The 24,003-nt window shown below is 41.2% G+C and overlaps 1 protein-coding gene and 1 pseudogene across 2 annotated transcripts in view; both read left to right on the top strand.

Moving 5' to 3' along the window:
* GRHL2 (grainyhead like transcription factor 2) overlaps positions 1–24,003 on the top strand; it is a 173,049-nt gene that overhangs the window by 113,640 nt on the left and 35,406 nt on the right. For both annotated transcript variants that reach the window (XM_030303943.2, XM_030303942.2), the window contains exons 9-11: positions 14,083–14,241; positions 21,635–21,722; positions 22,192–22,331. In XM_030303943.2, the coding sequence (XP_030159803.1) occupies positions 14,083–14,241; positions 21,635–21,722; positions 22,192–22,331 (387 nt within the window). The remainder of the gene's footprint in view (positions 1–14,082; positions 14,242–21,634; positions 21,723–22,191; positions 22,332–24,003) is intronic.
* On the top strand, positions 15,763–17,163 carry LOC115506099 (annotated as a pseudogene).

Below are 24,003 nucleotides of genomic sequence, written 5' to 3'. Positions count from 1 at the left end.
GCGATGACATCACCCCCAGAGCCGAAGGGCAGCAAACCCTAATTACAGATTCCCCTTTCTCCCAGATTTCTAAAGAGATTCTTGAAACCGGGCCCCTTGTTTTTGTCCGGTGCCGTTTTCTCTGTTCACAGTGATTTCAAGAAACCGCGATGTGCTGCAAACGCCTGTCATGTGACCACAGAGAATTACGTGAGCATTAAGATGCTACTTGGTGCTCTGAGGAACAAGTTTCCTTTCTGTGTATTTTCTACCAGAACACCATAGCACTGTCTCCCCCATTTCTGTGCTTCATTCTTTCTGTGGTGTATAAGCTAAGACGAAGCAGGCTTCTTTCCATGAAGCCTTTTTTAATCCCTCTGCATCCAAGCCTTTTGGAATGATCTTGATCCAGTAAAAATGTTCCTCCTCCCTTAACTACCAGCACTGCTAAATAACCAAGCAGTTAGATAAAGCCACTACTACTCTGTCTCCCATCCCTGATTTTTAAAAGAACTTATTATAATTCAGTAATAGGAAATTCTGTCACTCCTGGGTTACTCTTGGCTGCCTGTCACCTGTGCCTGTGTGCAGAAGCAGGGATCACCCTCCAGAGCAATGCCTACCCCGTCCCTCCCCTTCTCCGTGCTGAGTTGCAGGAAGGGGCTCTGGGGGGTCGCTAGTCCAGCTTCTACTCTGCCATATCAGCAGTGAATGTTCTTCCTGCTTTTGGGGGTTCAGGGAGGAACTTTCCGAAAGGAAGTTGTTGCAATTTTAGAAAGGGTCAAGGACACAGGTAAGCCGTATGTTTTTATCCCTGTTAAACTTTTGTGCTGAAATGGGGGGTGGGCAGGGCTGAGACCTGGTCAGGGTGGGGCAGGGAACAGAAGGGTGGTGAGACGTCATAGATCATTTTCTTGTGTATCTCAGATTCTGATTCCACTAAATATCGACTCCTACGTAGCAGGCACTGCAAGATTAGGCAAGTAGACAAGGTGGACTTTAAACATATATCCTCCAGAGTCCACGCTGTTAAACATCCCATGAGAGGGAAATCTGCATTTTTTTTTTTTTTTTAGACCCAAGCATACTGTGATTTTTCTTCTCAAAGCAATTTATGGAGTACAGCTCCAGAGAAAAAGAAGACAAATGGTTGGCCCCATCTCCTTGAGTAAAGCAGTTCAATCAAGCCACCATGATTTTGTCACTCTGTCTCCTTACTGCCCACCAGCAAGATGGGTTCGCTGCTCCAACACAGTCTCTCTCTGTCCACGTCTTTGGTTGCCCTGGTACATTTTCTATTGATATTATACATATTATTGATTAGAATGAATATGGGAATGAGGACTGTTCAGCTGAGTGCGTGTGTGTATTAGCCTTACATTAGTGATCTCATTTGCACGATCACTAACTTTGTATTAATTAAAGATCGGTGCATGCTTTGTAATGTAACTCTGAGACATCCCAGTGTTTTCTTCACCACAGTGATATACATTTATACTCCTCACTTCTCTCCAGCTGCTCTCCTTGGTATCCCGAATTTCATTTTCATATTCATGTGCGTTATTTTTGTACACTTTTCTTTTACGCTTTTGTTTCTGTTGTGAACAGTGGTATAATGCTGTTACGAACCGTGAAGGCTATTCTTTTCTCTTTTTTGCAATGCCATGCGGGAAGCACAACATGAAAAAAAATTCAAGGCAAGAGTGATGATTATCATTAGAGAAAATAAAGTTTACAGGAGGCACACAACGGTTTTTAGCTTTATGTTTGCAACTTGAGAATAATCCAATAAACGAAAGCCCACATTTACCGATCTAGTAAATTCAAAGTAAATATTTACACATAAGCAATATTCATTTTAGAGATATGTTCCTCTAACTTTGTGGTCCCTTTGGATGCTTTAAATGAGTTGGATTTGTGGAAGAGATTTCCATGTAATTTTTTAAATTGTAAGGAAATTCAGGGTGAGGGGGTACGTGTTGATATTTCTTCTGAGCCCTATTTTCCTTAATGTTTGTACCTTTTATTTATTGCATTTATATCTGATTTTGCTCTGATCCCAAGGAGATATTACATGAGAACTGAGACCCGGTTTGAGGGATAGAAACATGGATGTGCTGATAAGAGTCAGCTGGCTGGCCTGGAAAATCAAAATGGAAGTTGGGAATAAAAAGTGTCCTATATTTGTAAACCCGTTCTTAAAATAGAAAATGGAGGGGCGCCTGGGTGGTTCAATTGGTTGAGCGTCTCACTCTTGGTTTCGGCTCAGGTCATGATCCCAGGGTTGTGGGATCGAGCCCTGCATTGGGCTCCGTGCTGAGTGTAGAGCCTGCTGACGATTCTCTCACTGTCTCCCTCTGCTTCTCCCCCAATCACACATGTGCACTCTCTCTCGCTTTCAAGATAAAAAAATAAAAGAAAATGGCGTTTGTTTAATGTCCCAGCATGGCCCTATAGCTGCCTTGGACTAAGGACACTTGATGTGGCCTGTGTCATGAATTCCTTCACGTTGTGAGATGTGAGGAGAGCTGTCGTGGAGGGTGACTTACTCTGTCCCCATGTACTCCAGGGTGCTTCCTTTTCTTGATGCACGGGTTAACCCTTTCTCTTCCCAGTGCTGTCTTTTCTAGGTACAGCTAGTGGTCGGTAAGCTAAGCTTAGCTTTTTGCTCCATCAGCTGCTAATGGATGGGAAAGACAGCTTTTCTGTCCTCATTATCTCAATTTTAGTAGCTTAACAGACAGGCTGGTGGAAACACCAGTGCTTTGATCAGGGCCTACGTAAAAATACTAAGTTGGCGAAAATGTAAGTGTTCTCACCGCCTTGTACATTGCAAATTATCCAGTCTCTTTTTGTGGGAAATAAGGTTATGCTAATTGAAAGACTGGCTTGAAATTCACCAAATCATGGTGCATCCGTTAAATCGTCCCAAATTTATTATATCTCTCATTCCTTTTCTTTCCTTTCCAATGCTTCTTTTTGGTCTAAAATAGTTCATCAGTTCTTATTGGGCCACCTCACAGCACTTAGAAAATTATAGTCTCTGTAGTCTTGACAAATCTCACCTTCTGATGGGATGTTTCTAAATGGACTGTGTTCTCTCTCTGCCACACTCCAGTGCTGGATCCCAAGGCAGAAGACAAGGTAATGTAAATATTGGTTTTCAGGATGAAAAAAGAAGCCAAAGTACTGGCTAAGGATGGCCATACTCCTGATGCCCCATGGGCTCATGACCTGGCTCATTACCCCAACCCCCAACCTCCTGCCAGCAGTCTGGGGAGCTCTCTTTCTGCTTATAAGACAGTCTGGGATGAGATGAGCTTGATAGCTATTGCTGAGTAAGAAAAAGTTACATCCCAATTTTTCGTCTAAGGAGGGCCCAGTTTTAAACAAGTCATCTTGTGGAAGGTTAGAGAACGTTATAAGGCATCTTTCATGGTCTCAAAGGTATAAGGCATCTTTCATGGTCTCAAAGGTAAAGAAAGGCTTGGGGGAGGCTCCGGGGTGGGGTCGTGAAAGGTCCAGATACACACTGCGAAGCAGGGCAAATGGCATTTTTATGTGTTTGCTGGGGCGTGGTGTGGGTGAAGGAAGTTTTAGAAGGGAAAGGTAAACATTTGCTGGAGTCTTTGGTATTGAACTTAAACAAAGCCATGCCTTTGTTCCAGTTTTATAAGGTAATGGTTGGTAGGAAAAGCTCTAAAGCTAGAGTTAATTCACATATAGAAGGAATAATCTGTGGAAGGCATCTCACTGAAGATATCAATGGCCTGATCTTTTGTTAGGTTGTGGAGTATCCATGGTTTCTGGACTGAATTCTGCCCAGGGCTCTGTAATTTCCATGCATGAATTACTGTATGTGTGCCGAGAATTAAATTACAGATTTGGATTTCATAGACCGATGGCGGTGCGTTGTGTATGTGTGTGCGCGCGTGCGCTCTCATGCACACACATGCACCAAGGTTAATATTTATTCAATGATTACTACATACTGGGCACTCCGCCAGGTGCTTTGTGTATATTACGCAATATTCGTATCTTAAGTGGATAACACTTTTCATTTAAATAATGAAGACTTTGAAGCCCAGAGAAGTTAGCCAGCTTAATGAACGTTGCACAGCTAACGCGGAGCAGAGCCAGAACTCCCACCTTGGGCTATCTAAAGCACGTGCTCTTTCAGCACTGCTGTTTTGTATTGAGGAGGATCGAGCAGGAACATATCCGACATTATTTCCGGCAAAGGGGCGGTCACTGCTTCGAAGCAGCTTGCCTCTTGCATATCATGCACTAGGCCAGGCAGTGGAAATTCACGGACAGATAAGCCAGGCAAAGTGTCTGCTCTCGGAGAACATTTTGGCCAGGCTGAGAAGTAAGACATAGCTGTAAATAAATGTAATATGAATGGAAGAGTGACAAAGATTCTTATGAAAATAGAGGTAAAGTGCCAGGAAAGGTCTGGGAAGGGAGAAAATTCTTTTTTAATTTAAAAATGCCCCCCAACTTTTTCCTTAAAGAAGTTAGAGGGGTGCCCGGGTGGCTAGGTCGGTTAAACATCTGACTTCTGCTCGGGTCATGATCTCACAGTTAGTGAGTTCAGGCCCCACATCGGGCCCTATATTGACAGCTCAGAGCCTGGAGGCTGCTTTGGATTCTGTGTCTCCCTCTCCCTCTGCCCCTCCCCCGCTCATGTTCCGTCTGTCTCTCTCAGGGATGAATAAACGTTAGCAATTTTTTTAAAAAAAAAATTACAAATGAAAAGTTGAAAGAATAATACAATTATCGCCACATACCCTTCACTGGGATTGACTCATTATTAATACTTTGCCAGATTTCTTTTATCTTTTCTCTCTCTCTCTCTGTCTCTCCCTCTGTCTCTCCCTCTGTCTGTCTGTCTGTCTCTCTCTCTCTCTCTCTCTGTCACACACACACACACACACACACACACACACACACATACTTCACTTCTAAATACTGTAGCATGTAGAGAGATCACCTTTCTGTGGGATCAGGGAAGACATGGGGAGGATTTGGCATCGGGCCGTGTCGTAAGGGTCAGTTGTAATGTAAGCACATGGAAGTTGGAAAGAGGAGCACGTCAGGTGGAAGAACAGGATGCTCGAAGGTGTGGCGTGGAGAGCACAAGAAGAGCAGGGAATTTGGGGCAGGAGAACTGTTAGGAGTTGTTTGTAAAGAGGGGAGGATAGAAGTCATGGGAAAGGATGAGACTCAGACTCACCCCACTGAGGCATGTTGGAGGAACCAGACAAGAATCTTAGGGGTGGTCAAGAAGGAGACTATAGAAGAAGGCAGAGAGGCAGGGGATGGAGCCGGGGAAGAAGGAAGAACTAACTGGCCAGTGAAGTCAGTGCAGTAGGTCGTGGTTTCCCAAAGCCTGGCCTTCCATGTGTGTCATCCACCTCAACTTGGGTTAGACGTGCAAGTACTTGGATCTCTCACCTCGGACCTACTGAATTGGAAACTCTGGGCATGGGGCCCTGTAATGCATATTTTACCCAGACCTCCTGGATGCCTACTAAATAGGAGAACCCTTGCTTATAAATGTGCTATTGAGTCCTCGAAGAAAGCAATTTCAGTCAAATTGTGAGAACAAAAGCCAGATTAAAAATAGTGACATGGGGGGCGCCTGGGTAGCTCAGTCAGTTAAGCGGCCGACTTCGGCTCAGGTCACGATCTCGCGGTCCGTGAGTTCGAGCCCCGCGTCGGGCTCTGTGCTGACAGCTCAGAGCCTGGAGCCTGTTTCAGATTCTGTGTCTCCCTCTTTCTGACCCTCCCCCATTCATGCTTTGTCTCTCTCTGTCTCAAAAATAAATGTTAAAAAAATAAAAAATAAAAATAGTGACATGGCCTTATATACTGTGAAAAATTTATATGTGCATGTGTGTACGAAATCCATGTTGAAAGACACACGTTGCATCCTCGTAAGATGAAAAGACTGCAGACAGCCCAATGGTAAAGAAATTATTACTCCTTATTTCACAGTTCTTTAAAAACGAAAAGGGCTGTCTTCAAAATTTATTTAGTAAAGCAAGATGCATAACTATGTTTACTGTGGTACCATTTGTATAAAAAAGAATAATGATATGTATTGCATGGCATATTTCTAGAAGGATACACAAGAAATTATGAAAGATCCTCAAGAGACTGTTGGTTGTTTAGAGAACTATTCGGGGGGGGGGTGTTTTCAGTTAACTCTTTTGTGCCTTTTGAATTTTGTGCCATAGTATTACAAACTCAAAGCAAGTTTTAAGTATTAAACGTGAGCCAAAAAGGATTCATATAACAACAAATGATCAGAAAGTTGAGTCACTGAATCTTTTCAGTCTGTATTTACATCCTTCCTCTGACCGGGAGCTCATTATTTATGAAACAGGCCACCCCACTGTGGTATAAGGTCCAAATTCTTCCTCATCCTGAGATGCTATTTCACAAGCTGTGTTCAGGTGAAGGGCAGTAAAGGTCCTGCCTGAGAGATTTCTCTCTTGCTCTCTCCCTGTCAAAGCTGTGACTCCACCCTTCTAGAAGTGTTGTGCAGAGAGTGATTTTCTGTTGTAAAAATCAGTTCACTTCAATTAAATATCTTTTTGCTCAAATTAATGTGAATCCTAACTAACCTGCCTTTGAATCATTTGGCGATAGCATCTCAAGATGCCTTGAGAGAGAATCGAGGGAGGAAGGAGGGCTTGAACTGGGGGACTGGAGGGGACACAAAGAACTAGCCTTGCAGGGGGAGCAGCTGGGGGTGGGGGCAAAATGGGCGTGGCTTTGTTGGCTGTGCCATCAAGGTGAGGAAGGGCTTGGGGTCAGAGAAAGAAGCAACCATAGAGACCACGGTGATGAGGAAACTCCCTTAGATTTTCACAGCACTGTACAGTTTCAGACCTAATCTCATTTTATTTTTTTAAACATCTATTTATTTACTTTGAGAGCGAGAGAGAGAGAGTAGGAGCAAGCGAGCAGGGGAGGGGCAGAGAGAGAGAGGGAGAGAGAATCCCTGCTCTGACAGTGCAGTCCCCGACTCAGAGCTCGAAGTCACATAACTGTGAGATCATGATGAGCGCTGAAATTGAGCTGGATGCTTAACCAACTGAGCCACCCAGGCGCCCCAAACATAATCTCATTTTAAAGTGGCGCACTACTGAGGTAGAGATTGTTGTGCCTATTGAAAAATGAGGCAAGTGAGGCTTAGAAAGGGCAAACAATTAGTCCAAGGCCACAGTGCTGGGATTTGCATCAAGTACCTGACTCTGAACTTCCTGTACATTTTTTTCCCTCGCTGCACTTTCCCCTCATTTGGCTTCCAGTTTCCAAGAAAGCTCTGTCTTTTTTCTTACATAGCTTCACTTTTGAGTCGTTCCTATTTAATCCTTGCTTCCGAGGCTCTTAGGCCCCCCACTCCACCTTTCTGCAGCCTCTGACGTTCACCTTCTCTTAATGTGGGAACACCTCCTCCATCTTGGAAGAACACCTCTGCGTGGCCGTGCTGTCTGCTACCTGCTTCCCCTATTCCTGTTCATCCCTCCTTCCCCCGCCACACTCCCCAGCTGAGAAGCCTTCTGTCTGTCTCCAAGTCTTGGCTCACCCCAGCGATCTAGCTTCCTGCCCTTCCCTCCATTAGTCGGGCCTCTCAAAGGGATACAGGACCTCTTTACGTCTGAATCTGGTGGCCTTTGCTCAGCCTTCACTCTCCTTGTCCCCTCTGTGACTTGAATGTTGAGTGCTACGGCTGGAGTTCTGTCTGTCTTGGCCCCGATAATACATAACTTGACCTCATTAGGTGTTCATGACTTGATCACAGTGACAGACACATCGTGGTTGGCCTCTTCCCTCACCAGGCGCCTTCCTTTGGGCTCCACCTTAACTTCCCCCTACACACCCTCCTCTCCCACAAGGCTTGCCTCGTTGCTCTTTTCAGAGTCAGCATGTATCTGTCTTCCAACTCGTGACACCTATACCAAATCTTCCCTGGCTGACTTGCCGATTTCTCTCCTTTTCATCAAGTCTTACAGAACTTATAGTCTGGGATAGGTCAGTTTAGTATCTAATTATCTACATTTCACAATAGCAAAAACTGTAACATCTCTCTTCTTTCTTGAGGATAGAACTGTACCGAACACTCCCTTATTTCCCATACCATACATAAATAGCATCATCCATGGCATACACACACACACACACACACACACACACACACACGTATATTCATCCAGAGTATATAGTTGGTGCTCACTTTATGTTTGTTGATATGCAAGCAGGTAACAAATTTTGCGGATAAATCTGATCAGAGCAGCTCATTCTGCTGTATTATCTTGATGACTTCAGCTACTCAAAGCAATCTTGGCTCCTAAGAGGTTCGGCTAAAATGAAGGCAAGTGTATGGATAAAGAGGGAAATGTGTTTTTAGAAAGGTAATTTTCCCTTAATGCATTAGACAAATATTTGTTGAGTATTTATCATGGGACTGGCACTAGGATTAGAGTGACCTTGAGGCAGACAAGGGCCTCCTCTTATGGGCTTGCAACCCCGTGGAGCAGACAGGCAATTAGGCACTAAACAGAAAAACAATAAGATAAATCCAAACGATGTCAAGTACTATGAAGAAAATAGAGGAGCAGCGTTATAGAGTTTGCTTCTGGTCCTGGGCTGAGGTGGGAAGAGGAGGAGGAAGATAACTCTAGACGGGGTGGTCAAGGCAGGTATTTGAAGAGTTGGCAATGGACTGAAATCTGAATGAGAAGGAGCTGGCAATGTGCGGGACAGTGTGTGGGGCAGCACTGGAGGTCGAGGGCACAACAAATAGCAAAGGCTGTCAACCGGGAACAAGCTTGGTTTGTTGAAATGGAAAACGTTGAGGACTAAAAGAATATGGAAAACTATGGTAGACTCTGTGAATAAACCTAATGTGTATGTGTGTATATGCAGACATACCCAGAGTATCTGTAGGAGAAAATAAAGAATTATATCATGAGATTTTAAGTAATTCCCTAAAAGTGCTATATGAATGGAAGTGTCAGAAAATCTAAATTTCTTAGGTTCTCAAGAAAATCACAAATTCTCTCATTTTTTAAAAATGTTTATTTATTTTTGAGAGAGAGAGAGAGAGACAGAGAGAGACAGTGTGAGAGCAGGGGAGGGGCAGAGAGAGAGGGAGACATAGAATCTGAAGCAGGCTTCAGGCTCCAAGCTGTCAGCACAGAGCCTAACTCGGGGCTCCAACCCATGAACCATGAGATCATGACCTGAACTGAAGTCAGATGCTTAACCAACTGAGCCATCCAGGTGCCCTTATCTCATCATTCTTGAATCCCACCATGTAGCATAATACCAGGCACAGACAGAAGACACATGATAAATATTTGATAAATTAATGCCTGAAGGCAATGAATGAATGAATGCCTAAGACCGAGAGGTTATGTATTCATATTGTCTACTTTTAGGCTGTCTTTCTGTCTTAATTTGGCATTGCCTCTGCACCCAAATACCATCATATAAAACAGAAGAAAAATGCTGATATTTAAGAAGACCACCCATATGGTCTTTAATAATTCTAAGAACCAAGAGGAAAACAGAGTGGGGAGATTGGCAAGAGCACACTTATGTATTTATATATTGTTTGTGTTTTAGAGGGAGAATGCTGATTTCTTGTTGTACGCTATGTCGCTCTAATCTGGAGGCTAATGCTTCTGCAATTTCTTGGAAAAGAGCTCTTCACGTCCCAAAATAAGGAAATAAGTAGCTGTCTTCATCTTGAATCAGAAGAATCTTAAAATGCAAAATACATTGTTTAAAGAGGAAAAGATAAATGTTTTCCATCCAATCATCGACATTATGATTTTTTAAATCCCAACTTGCGGGGCGCCTGGGTGGCTCAGTCAGTTAAGCCTCCGACTTCAGCTCAGGTCATGATCTCGCGGTCCATGGGTTCGAGCCCCGCGTCGGGCTCTGTGCTGACAGCTCAGAGTCTGGAGCCTGTTTCAGATTCTGTGTTTCCCTCTCTCTCTGACCCTCCCCTGTTCATGCTCTGTCTCTCTCTGTCTCAAAAATAAAAATAAATGTTAAAAAAAAATAAAAAAAAAAATCCCAACTTGCTTTGTAAATCAAAGATAGACCCATTTATTTTAAAAGCAAGCTCTTGAAAAAATCTTAGGAGTTAATAATCAAGTTAATGTGGTAATTCTAAACCTCATTGATTTGTATTTATTTTGATAAATGTTACTATATGCTTAGTGCACAACTGAGAGTTATATTCTGGGCAAAGTCACTTGTCTTTTGTAGGAACTACAAACTGGAAATTGTAATTCACATGTAAGAAAAAAAGGGTTTATTAAGAAATGTCAATTGTCATGAGACTGCCTCTGTTTCTGGAAAGGTCTTGGTATATTTAGAACCAATCTTTCTATCTGAATCAATTTTTGAACCAGTGACAAAATTATAATACTATCTATTATCTGCCTAGATACACTTGATTTAATTATTATTTTTCTAAAAAATAAATTACGTACTGTCAGAATTACAGGAATATTAATAGCTGAGGTTTTGAAAGCATTATATGAACGTATATAATATTCATAATTATTGGGTGACATACCCAATTGTTCATGGCATTTGTATGCTCTTTACACAACCAGGGCTCCTACTGGAGTGAAAAAGAATTTTCTGTGCTTGACATTTGGATGAACGTTTGGTGGGGAGAAAGCATACCTTTTCCCTAAGTTTCTGTAGCACGCATTTGCAAACAGTACTTTGTAGATAAACTTCCAAGAAAATGGCTTTCACGTTTGCCGGCTGTGCATGGAGCTGGGACATGTTTGGGTTTGCAAGATGAAACAAATAAATGCTTATCAGTTCTCAAGCCAGGGTTTTAGTTAATGTCCTTCCATCCCTTCCCATCCCCGCCAGTCCCCAACTGCAGTTAAAGTTCAACCATTTAGGTTTTAAGTGCAGCACAGTGAGACTATGATTGCTACCATGGGGCACTGAAACTGTGCTTTACTATTGGGTTCAGGCAGCCAGGCAAGAGGAGAGCGGTGCCAACACTATTATAAAATCCCTGTTAGGATAGTTTTGGGAGCTGCCAGCTCAATGTAGCAGAGAAGGTAGAGTCTCGTGTCGTTTAGTTTGTATAGGATCAGGAGGCCATGCATCAAAAAGAGCCCATTGGACCTTTACTAAGAATCTCTCCCATTAAAAGGACCTAGTCTAAGTGTGTCCAGGTACAGTCTCGTGTGTTGTAGCTCATTTGACCTTTAAAGACCTTCTCTACCGGGTGGCTGACCGCTACAGCTCCACCAGGGAGGATTTAGTCTATTTATCGTAGTATATTGCCAGCGGATCTGTCCTACTCAAGCGGTCCTTGTAAATATACACATGCCATCAGCCCAGCTCTCTTAGTTGGGACTTGGAGCTGACAAAGGCCACAATTATCATTGCATCCTGCCTGTCTGAGTGCGGTGCACTGTGTGTGATGTATGGGTTAATTCACTGACGCAAGTGTGAACCCTAATACCTTAAGAAATATACATCAGAACACTTTTCTCTTTTGGATTCTGTAGTACTAGGAAGGTTTTATGAGGGAGTAGAAAAGAACCAGTCTATACTGAGGCCCCCCTGTGAGTTATAGTCACTACAGAAAGATTTCTGTATGAAATCCATGGTCAAAAATACGGACAATGGCATAATTCCCCAGAGTGGTCATTGATTTGCTGATAGAAAGCTGTGTTTTATACATTCTGGCCAAGATAAGCCTATTGTCAGTAATAACAATAACAGTAGAAGAAGTCAAGTGTTCCCAGGAAAGTATACTTTTATTTGTTGGTTTGACCTAAAGATCAGCATTTGACGACGTTGTTGTAGTCTTTAGAGCTCCATCATGTTGCTTCTCTCTCCCCATCTGGCCTCTGACTTCCGTGATTACAGGACTACAATTGGTGCATCTGTCCTAGTCCCTAGTACAGTCTCAGGAACATAGTAGGTATTTAAAAATATTTGTGGCACACATCAATGTTCTCTGCAGTTAGGGCATCTCCAGGAGCACCAGACAGCATTTGCTGTCTACTTTTACCCTGAAAGTTCAGGAGGAGAGACAGGCCTGGTGTAGTCTTTCTCAGTGGTCTTTATCACTCAGTTCCCCTGAATCACTTGACATTTGAATTTTGAGTCCTTTTTCTCTACCATTACTAAATAATGATAGTCCATAGTCTCATCCCAGTGTCTGTGCGGGCTTTGCTTCACACATGTCCTCCAGGTTCAGTGCCGTGTTCTGTGTTCTCATGACCTCTGTACTTGACCACCCTGTGTTGGTTATTACTGGATTACTCCTCTGTCCTCCCCTTGGACCGTCCACTACATGAGGCAGGGGTCTGGCTTTGTTCTCTGCCCTCAATGTCTAATGTTGTATTTGACTTACAGTGGGCTTGTGTTGATGTTTATAGGATGAATAATAAGAATGAATGAATGAATGAATGAATGAATGAATGAAAGAAAGATATCCATGGTTACATCATCTCTAGGCACTTGTTTTCATATGATGGCTGGAAAAGTGAGGGTCTGTGGCACAGTGCACAAGGTTGTTGTAATTAGCATGTCACTAAGACATTTCATCTTAGCCTTATTGTTGATGTGGTGCGTTATTGATGTGTTTCTCGTGACCAACTAAGAGGCTCAGAAACAAAATTAAAAAATGATCTTTGTATCGATATAGCACTAAAAATGAGATATCTGCTTGTATAAATTACCAAAAACCTACAGGCAATAGAGCTTAAAATGAATTAGATCAATCCTGGTAGTAAAATCAAAGATTTGAATGGCCTTTAAAATGCAGTTCATGCCAGCGGCTCTTTGCTTTTGCAGGACTGTTCTTTTTGATGTTGCTGTGACACAAAAGGTCAAGGGTTTGAGAGTGAATGAAAATTTCAGTGGGACCAAATAAAACATGGGTCACATAATGCATCTATGCAATTGTTTTCAGAATATTTAATAATTTACATTTTCATCCTTCAGGGAAGGATTTTAAAAATAATTTTAAGAAAAAAGTTGAAAACCAAAGACAGTAAGTGACTTGTCTGAGGTCTCTTAGCTGGTTAATGTTGGAGCTAGAACTAAAACTTTGGGCTTTTGGGGGGAGCCTGACTGGCTCAGTCTGTGGGGCCTGCGACTCTGGATCTCGGGGTCATGTGTTTGATCCCCACATTGGGTGTAGAAATTACTAAAAAAAATTAAATAAACTTGGGCCGCCTGGGTGGCTCACTCGGTTGAGCGTCCAACTTTGGCTCAGGTCATGATCTCGCGGTTGACGAGTTCGAGCCCCACATTGGGCTCTGTGCTGACAGCTCAGAGCCTGGAGCCTGCTTCCAATTCTGTGTTTCCCTCTCTCTCTGCCTCTCCCCCGCTCATGCTGTCTCTCTCTGTCTGAAAAATAAAGATAAACATTAAAAAAATTTTTTTTAATTAAATAAACTTAAATAAAACTTAGGGGGTTTTTCTACAGATAAACTTATTGATGGATTCATCACATGTTTATTGAATGCCTGTTCTCCACCACACTCTACATTAGGTACGACTAATAGCAAAATAGTAAGAAATGGTCTCAAATCTCAAAATTAATAGTCAAGGAGGAAAAACAGATATATAAACAAATAACTATTTCAATGCAGTAGTGTGCAAGGGGAAATGTTCCCTACTTTTGTTTTTGGTTCTGTTTTATCCCACAGGTCAGAGATTTGAGAAAGTGATGTAATATTAGAAGTGACAGCTTTCATATGTTGAAGAGATAGTGGTTTACACATCTGATTTATGCATGTTTGAAAAATAGGTAAAACTTTGCTGATAGGCCTAAAGGAAAGCATCAATTGTCTATATCAAGATTTAATAGGAAAGCAACAATTTTTATATATTTAAATTATAAATTACGATATATATAATGTTTCATGTGCTCAGCATGTTCTTATTTCAGCGTATCCAAATGTTCTTCACTTGTCCTTATAAGATTGTATAGTGTTGTGATTCCAAGTCTTAGGCTTATGCATTTTTTAATAGATCCTTTTTATGGTGACTTGTGGCCTTTTCCTTTCTTTGTCCCACCCTCAGATTTTCATCACTGTGAATTGCCTGAGTACAGATTTCTCGTCCCAGAAAGGGGTGAAAGGACTTCCTTTGATGATTCAGATTGATACATACAGTTATAATAATCGTAGCAATAAGCCCATTCATAGAGCTTACTGCCAGATCAAGGTCTTCTGCGACAAAGTGAGTAAAGATCATAAAGGTATCTTTGTTATTAGATACTACTTTTAATGACGTTTCCCCCTTGTTACCTTCTCTTGTCTGATGGTGTCAAGTTAATTACCTTATCACACTGGGAGTTGTAATCTGTCATTTTCAATTCCTGTTAGATATCTAGGGAGTCATCAGTCAACTCTATTCTTTTATTAGTCAATCAGTTTCACCACTAATTTAATGACTGATTGATACTGCAATGTACTATCAGTCTAATTCACTTAGATAACTGAAATAATAGATTAATAGTTTTTATTGGGTATAAGCCTGTCCCAGAGCATATCAGTATAAGCTGTATTATTTTATGGGTTAAATGGGGTCTCATTTAGAGCTTTTTGGAATAGAAATGGCATCTATAAAATAAGCTTATTAGTAAACATGCACTCAGGAGGAGATACAGTTTTTTTAATCACTCTGAATCCCACTATAAGAGATACAACAATTAGAATAGCAAAGCTTAAAACCCTATGATTATGTGACATGAGATCCTTACAAATCCCAAATATGAGTGGGAATAAGCAACAACAGTTTTGAGACCTGGATGGTATCATCATCATGAGGGAAAACAGTGGGGCTACTTGAAACCAAAGAACAGGTAACCTACAAAATTGCCCTCAGGTACTCACTAGAGAGTGAAGTGTGCCATCTGAGGACTGTATGTGAAACTGGGGTGGGAGGGTACAGATTCTGTAGACTCCAATTTGCTATTGCTGTTGGGTGCAAAGGGATGGAACATTGAAGTGTTTGGGGCTCTATGAACTCCAGAAAGTTATAAATTTAAGTTCCCTTCTAGGGCAAAACTCTGCACTAGAAGAAAAAGCTGCTAGGAGTAGAATCCAAGTTGAATTGGACTCCTCCCACTCCCCCCCCCCAAAAAAAAAAGGTATAAAGTAAAGAGAAATTCCAAATAAAAAGGGTGAAGAGAAAGGATATGGAGTAGACAATCTCAGGAAATACAAGACTGTTTTGTGTTTTTTTTTTTTTTATCACTTTGTGAACACATCTGAAGAGAGAGCATGAGAGCCATGAAGCTAGCAGAACTATCCGGGTCCATTCATTTCACTTAAAAATGACCATCAGGAAAGAAAAACAGTTGAATCCCAATGGGTATCTCATGAAAATAGAGAGTGAGATCACACTGACTTCCCTGTGGACCTACCCATGAAACAGGTGAAACCTATAGCTTAATGTTCCAAAATGAGCTAAATGCAATTAAGAAACACACAGAAGCCATGAAGACCCACATAAATCACATACAAAACTCAGGCATGACATGTCTTGAGAATAGAGTGATTTGAAAAGAGTTGTGATAGAATTCAGAAATAAACAATTAAAATATTTCAGAAGTAAAGACTACACTAGAAGCAAAACAAGAGTGAATAAATATACCAGGGGATGCCTTAGGAGAAATATGCAAGTTGGAAAGAGCAAAATTTTAAAAATCAAAAGAAAAAAAAGAGAGATAAGAAAGAAAATAATAGATGTAAGAGAGTGGTAAAGAAGATCCAATATACATACAATAGGCGTCTTTGAGGTAGAAAACTAAAACAATGGAACAGGGTTTCAGCGGCAGAAGCAAGATGGGTGAAAGAGTGGTGGTCGTGGCCCTGGAGGTGGTAAAGAAGGATGACAAGGACCAGAAAATGAAATACGAACCTCCTGTGCCAACTAGAGTGGGGAAAAAGAAGAAAAGAAAGGGACCTGGTGCTGCCAGCAAGCTGCCACTGGTGACCCGTCACACTCAGTGCCGGTTAAAATTACCGAAGTTAGAATCAAAGACTCTCTTCTTGTGGAGGAAGACTTCATTAGAAATCAGGAACAAATGAAGACTTTAGAAGAAAAGCAAGAGGAGGAAAGATCAAAGGTGGATGATCTGAGGGGGACCCCAATGTTGGTAGGAATGTTGGAAGAGATCATTGATGACAGTCATGCCATCGTGTCTACATCTGTGGGCTCAGAACACTACATCAACATTCTTTCCGTTATAGACAAGGATCTACTGGAACCAGGCTGCTCAGTCTTGCTCAGCCACAAGGTGCATGCTGTCATAGGGGTGCTCATCGATGACACGGATCCCTTGGTCACAGTGATGAAGGTAGAAAAGGCTCCCCAGGAAACCTATGCTGATATTGGGGGGGGGGGCGGGTTGGACAACCAAATCCAGGAAATTAAGGAATCTGTGGAGCTTCCTCTCGCTCATCCTGAATATTATGAAGAGACGGGTATAAAGCTCTCAAAGGGGGTCATTCTCTACGGTCCACCTGGCACAAGTAAAACCTTATTAGCCAAAGCAGTAGCAAACCAAACCTCAGCCACTTTCTTAAGAGTGGTTGGCTCTGAACTTATTCAGAAATACCTAGGTGATGGGCCCAAACTGATGCCACTGGAACAAAAACATATGACTCAAATTCCGGTGGTGAGAGAGAAATTCAAAGAACAACGTTGGGACTGTTGGACCAGTTGGATGGATTTGATTCCAGGGGTGATGTGAAAGTGATCATGGCCACAAATTGAATAGAAACTTTGGATCCAGCACTTATCAGACCAGGCCGCATCGACAGGAAAATTGAGATCCCCCTGCCCGATGAAAAGACTAAACAGCGCATCTTTCAGATCCACACAAGCAGTATGACACCAGCCAATGATGTAACTCTGGATGACTTAATCATGGCTAAAGATGACCTCTCTGGGGCTGACATCAAGGCAGTCGTCTGTACAAAAGCTGGTCTGATGGCCTTGAGAGAACGTAGAATGAAAATAACAAACGAAGACCTCAAAAGTCTAAAGAAAATGTTCTTTATAAAAACCAAAAAGGCACCCCTGAGGGGTTCTATCTGTAGCTACCACATTGGCCTTCAAGGAAATGGTGGGGAGTGTCCCAGCTCCGAGGAGGGATGAGGCTGGGGAAGTTGCCCAGAGGGACCCATGTTCCAGTTGCCTTCATCCGTTGGCCACGTGCAGTGCTCTGCCCCCAATAAAGCAGGCTCCTTCTCAATAAATAAATAAGTAAACAAACAAACAAACAAATAAATAAATTAAAAGACAGTTGAACTAAATCAATGCCAAAGATGATAAATTGGGAAAACTTAAAATATAAACTATATGTATAAATAAATCTATGTATATTTAAACAGCCTACCAGCACATACTTGGGAAAACTGACGCAGGAAATCAACACCAAATTGTTAACTTATTAGACTTTAAAAATATTCTTGGGGCATATAAGTAGAATAGAATAGAATAGAATAGAATAGAATAGAATAGAATAGAATAATTAAAAAGTCACTATAAGGAAACCTTTGTCATCAAACTTTTCAATACCACTCTCAGGGACATTTAGGTAGCCTCCCCAGTAGAAGGGCCAGTAAGTCAATAGACACAGTTGTATAAATGAGAAAACAGTGGGTCAGCGGCACAGGTAACTTGTCTAAGTCACACAGCGAAAAAGTAGAGAGCTGGATGCAAATCCGGCCTGACTGCAAACCCATATTCCTTGAACTGATAAACAACCATATGCATAAAAAGCCAAAATGACAACTGAGGATTCAAAGCCTCAACAAAGAGCCAAGGTAGCCTGTTAAAAACAAAAGAGAACAAAGAAAAATCAGTACATATCTTTAATTCAGCATATTGAACATGGAAAAAGCATTTCCAAACGATGTGCAACAGGGAATTTTTTTAAAGTACAAGTGGGATAGCATTTTTTTTTTTAACGTTTATTTATTTTTGGGACAGAGAGAGACAGAGCATGAACGGGGGAGGGGCAGAGAGAGAGGGAGACACAGAATTGGAAACAGGCTCCAGGCTCTGAGCCATCAGCCCAGAGCCTGACGTGGGGCTCGAACTCACGGACCGCGAGATCGTGACCTGGCTGAAGTCGGACGCTTAACCGACTGCGCCACCCAGGCGCCCCTAAGTGGGATAGCATTTAAATAATTTGAATTCCCTCACTGTATTCCAGATATTTCAAGGGAGATTGTAGAATTCCCCCCTCTGGGAATCTCCTTAGAGGTGAGGAGTAAGATTAGGGACAAGGAGAAAGGAAGGGAAGGAGTAGAGACACTGGGCAGTCCAATTACCCTTACATTAGAGCTGGAATTGACAGTGGGAAAGAGAGGCCTCAAGGGATGCTCATATAGTTAGTTTTGTCAACAGTGTCGATATGATAAATACTAAAACTCAAAACAAAAGAAAAATGAAGGATGAATAGTGTTATTCACCCATGTCCTAGGACTCTAAGAAACTAGTGATATAAAGAGTTTCCAGGGGTAGTTTTTAGCTTACTTCTTCTGTTGTTAAGGATAAGGAAGAAATCTCAAGCAGAATGCATTAACCTTACCTGCTGGTAATTTTTGTAATAAGCTAGATATAAAATCTTCTGTAATTTGGCATATATGCAGCTCTAATTTCAAAACCCAGGCAAAACTTACTCCTGGGAGATTGAAAAGAGAAAAAGTTTAATTTTTCCACTTTTCAAATGGGTGCACGAATGCAAATGATTCATTTGAATTATCCTCTAAAGCAAAAGAGCTAAGAGCTATTCCATTTTAAAATATAAGATTCCCAATCACAGTTGAGAACCCTAAACAGATGTAATTCTGCACTATTTATAGTTCTCCGGTTTGATTTCTGATTAACACACCTGTGAGATACAAATAAAGACCTTTTCTAATTTATTTTTGATATTATGATACTTCTTTGAAATGCATATGTTTATGCATTAAAAAATTCAGGATCTGTCTATATATCTACCTAAATCAATACCTATGTCTCTGTCTTTATATCTGTATTTAATTACTTCCATTATCTTTGCTGAAAAACAAGAATTGTATTACTGTAAACAGTAACTATGCATTGTGTAAAACTTGAGAAATGAAGCCATGTTTTTTTTTTTAAGATTTTTTTTCTCTTTATTAATTTTTGTTTGGAAAGATCTTGGAAGTGACAATTGTTGAAGATGATGAAAAGCTAAAGATGCCCCTGCAAACTATCTTGGTACCTTGGCCAACTTTCAATCTGTTAAGGACACATTCTTAAAATAAATTCAGGGGAAACAATTTAAGTGTCAAATAAAACAAGGATAGCCATCACCCCTCAAGAAGTGGCCACAGTGATCACAAAATAATCAGGAAATCTTCAGGCATATTTTTCAAATCTGACACTCCAAAGTGAGCATTTAGGCAGGGGAAATTATTTTCAAATGATAAATTTGGTCTTTATAGAAAATTGTACTGTTCTGGAAGTAGACTTTTTGCACTTTGATAAGAGTGGAAAGAATGTCTTAGAAACTTCGGTCACAGATAATCAAAGGATGGAAAGGAATTCATGGAAGGTCATGTTCAAGGAAGCTTTCTTCATCTTAATTAAATGTATCTAAGCTTTTCTGGGTCATTGTGAAGTCAAAGATTGATTTTAGAAATGGGAACTAGAAATGTTTGGATACCATCAGACTTGTTATTTTATCATGCCAATATCTGGGCGTTCTGGGCAGGAAATTTCTTACATTGACATGGCAGCAAGACTGGGCTCTGTGGGGAGCCACTCTTATGTTTTATGTTAATCCATTTGGTTTGGTACATCAAAGAATGCCTGTAAAATAATAAGCAGGTGACTCTATTTCTTAAAAATTGACATTGAACATATATAAGTCTTGAAACAGATTAATTCCAGACCTTTTTCTCATAGTAATAGTACCAAATAAAGCACTAATTTAGAAATACAGCTGCCTGACCAACCTTGGGGTCTATCTTCAGTGAGTTGTAATTTATATAAAATTTCACATTTTAATTTATGTTAACTACTATATTGTACATAACTCCAAGTACATAGAAAAATGTCTGATATGAACCTAACAAAAAATGAATAATGGGAGACTTTTGCTTATGTTTTACACCAGTTTTGACAAGGTGAGGTCCGTACATTTAACACTTCATTATCTACATATAAAAACTGTACAAAACCTTAATATATCTTGAAGAAACTTCCAAAGGATATATTTCTATATTTTATTTCCCTTTTGATGTGAATTTCCACGATGTATAATTATCCATGACAATTCAAAACTTAAAAGTGAAGCACTATAAAACAGTTACTCCCTTTTGGTAATGAGAAGTTTTTTGGCATAAAAACATATTTAAAATATCTGGTTAAAAAGGGATGCCTGGGTGGCACAGTCGGTTAATTGTCCCACTTCGACTCAGGTCATGATCTCACGATTCATGAGTTCAAGCCCCACATCGGGCTCTGTGCTGACAGCGTGGAGCCTGGAGCCTGCTTTGGATTCTGTGTCTCCCTTTCTCTCTGCCCCCTCCCTCCTCGAGCTCTTTCTCTCTCTCTCAAAAATAAATAAACATAAAAAAGATTTTAAAAATACCTGGTTAAATTATTATATCTGTCCAGAATCTATGTTAAAGCTCTTAGAACTCATTTGGCACAGAGTAAGTTCTATGAAGAATGGAGAGAGGAAGAAAAAGAAAACTGTTGGAGCATCTGTATTTGGAAGAGTGAGAAGAAGAAAATGAGTTGGCAAAGCTGACAAAGAAGAGTGACTAATAATAAGAATAAGAATAAGAATAAGAATAAGAATAAGAATAAGAATAAGGAATAAGAATAAGAATAATCAGGGAATCCTTGAAGGCCAAGAAGGAAAGAGCTGTAAGGTGATGGTCAACTGGTTAAGCAGGGTGGGATCTGGTAAGAGAAGCCAATGAAAAAGTCAGATCACCAGGAACAGAGGAGCCCCAAGGAGGTGAATAGACCAAACTTTTTTCTGTTTAGTTGAATGAGCACCATCCCCAAGCACTTCTGCACACATTAAAACAAAAACCAAAATCACACTCGTATGTGCAAAATGATCTTACACTTAGTTACCTTAGCCCTCCCCTCATTTCCATTACTGTAATGATTTTTAAAAGTTCCATGACAATGGGCAAAGGGGAAGTTTTCTAGGGAATTCACACTCAACTTTAATGCTCTCCCTGTGCCTAGGAACCATATTTGTAGGGCAACACTTTATCTTAATGACATTTTATTATAATCACTAAAGTTACCTAACTCCCCTCCCTGGGATAGGAACCTGAGTCTGGTCGTTCTGTGTGGATTCAAAATTGAAGTTGTATAGATAGACAGGATTTCAAAAAAGGGGGCAATCTGGAAGAAGTGGGATCACTCAGAGATGAAAATGTACTACAGACTGAGGATCTGTCTCCGCCTTCAGAACCGAGTCCTGACCTCGCCAGAGGAACGGAAACGGGGCTGCCTGCTCTCCCTTCACCCTCGTTTTGTGTCTTATCCTAGAGGTTTGTATGCTGACAGTATTCTTGCATGCTCTGATAACATGCCTGGCATTGTTTTTCCCTGTCAGGGAGCAGAAAGGAAAATCCGAGACGAAGAGAGGAAGCAGAACAGGAAGAAGGGGAAAGGCCAGCCCTCCCAAACCCAGTGCAACAACTGTGAGTGTTGCTGAGGAGGGGCGGGCTCCAGCCAGGCCAGGTCCACTAGGGGAACAGGTGGAAGGAAGGGGGTGGTGGGCAAAACTGTGGGTATGTGAGGGGTGGCTTGCTTTTCCCTAGCCATAAAGACTGGGTGAATTTTCTCTGGGAGAAGCAAATGGAATCACATGATCACAGATTGTTTGTGTTGGGAAGGACTTTGTAATATCATGGAGACCAACATCCTCCTCCTCCAGACAAGGAATCTAGGGTGCAGAGAGGGACAGGAGGGCCCAAGAGGTGCGAGCCACCTCACGAGTGCTTACCCGAAGTTCACGCTCTTTCCGTTAGTTTGGCAGTAGGAGAGGGGAAGATGGTAAAGAGTGTTCACCTCTCTGACTTTTGGGAAGCTTCAAATGAGAAAACAGAGAACTCAGACTAGGGCTCATAGCTAAGAGTTCTTAGTCACGTGTAACCCTCTCACGTCCAGCCTCTGATGGGAAGTTGGCGGCAATACCTTTACAGAAGAAGAGCGACATCACCTACTTCAAAACAATGCCTGATCTGCACTCGCAACCGGTCCTCTTCATACCCGACGTTCACTTTGCAAACCTGCAGAGGACAGGACAGGTAGGACCTATCTGCTAATATCCACCTGCCATCCATCCGCGGGGCCGGTGGAGCCTCGAGGCAGAATCACATCAGGCAGTGTTGACCTTGAAAATAACCCCTGCACTCCATGCCTCCCATGAAAAGTCAGTCATTTTGTAAGAAAATGGATTTTTATGGAAAGGAATGTCTCAGGAGAGGAAGCTGAGGGGAAGAAGGGAGTGAACTGATAGTAGTGAAGTGTTGACAAAGCAGTGAAAGAGGAAGAAAGTAAGGACACTGATAATCTGAGAAAAAGTTGTGTGCTGTCCCTGTGGTCTTGTGAGTTTAGCCTGATGCAACAGAGCTCCACCTCATGGTGGGAAATTAAACTGCATCTGTAACTTCAGAAGGTTGCCCAAGAGGAAAACTTTATCGATTAAATAAAACCATATCAACAATTCTTCCCTTAGTAAATGAACAGTTCCCATTGAATAGGTAGATAATTTCACACTTAAAGAAACAATGAGATTTTAGACATGCCTTTTTAAAAGTAATTTCCGTTTTCTCCTTATATCTACAAGTGAAATTAAAGAACCAGAATTAAAATAACATAAACACCCAATAATTAACTCATTATGGTAGCTCAAGTTGATGAAATATTATGTGGCCACTAAAATTATAATTACGGAAATCATGTGGCAACAGAAGAACTAGTTATGATAATATTCAGTGCGAGAAAAAATTAGAATACCCATTTGTGTCTATACTGTGATCCTAGGTATGTACCTGAACTTGAAGGTAACAAGAAAATTGCAACACTTGATGAGGCGGGTTAAGTGATGGATGATTTTTTTTCTTTCTTTAATATTTTTAGTATTACTTATTTTATGTGGTAAATTAAAATTGGGTGAAAAAAAAAAGGACTTCCCTAGCATTATGCAGGTTTGTCTTTCACCAAATCAAATGGCTCTCAGTGAATCTTGTGTGGGTTAGTTTTCTTTCAAACTCAAAATCCTCTGACGAAAGGTTTGTTTTGAGAAATAGGGCCATACTACACACTCAAGTTTTTCTTCCGTTCTGAGTGTTCAGACACTCAGTGGAATTCACCTACAAGGAGAAATCATTATTGGCTCAACTTTCTCCTTAAGAATCTATTGTCTCCCAACCCCCAGCACACACGTTGTTTCATTATAGGTATGAGACAAAGCAGTTATACAGCCGGGGTTCTTTGTTGCTGGTCATGACATAGCATGGTAACAAAATACTTCATGTTTTTTTTCTTAGAGTACATTCCACCAAAAACTAATTTAACATTCTTGTCTGACTTGTTTGATAAGAACAAGGACACAAAGGGGAAGGAAGAATGTTAAGGTTTATCAAGCTATGAGCGCCAGCACCTCATTTCATTCATTTGTTTAATTCCCGGGAACAACGGTGATTTGTATATTTACAGTCTTAGCCCCATGGGACTTTATGAAGCTGGGCATCCACACTTCCCAGAAGAAGGGATAATTGAGTTAAATTGTTCTTACTGTCTACTGTCATGATTCTGGCTTCGGCTCTGTGTCAAAGCTGACAGCGTGACCTGTTTGCTCTCTTGGGAACACGTCTCTGAAACAGACAAAGGTATAAATGAATCTGCAGAGGAAAAGACCGAATCTGGCTGCTCACGGCTGTCAGCCCTCTGGCCGCACTTGGGCCTCCGTGTCTG

The sequence above is a fragment of the Lynx canadensis genome, chromosome F2 (assembly GCF_007474595.2).
Source record: "Lynx canadensis isolate LIC74 chromosome F2, mLynCan4.pri.v2, whole genome shotgun sequence".
Taxonomy (NCBI): Eukaryota; Metazoa; Chordata; class Mammalia; order Carnivora; family Felidae; genus Lynx; species Lynx canadensis.
This window is presented reverse-complemented; position numbering and strand designations above follow the sequence as displayed.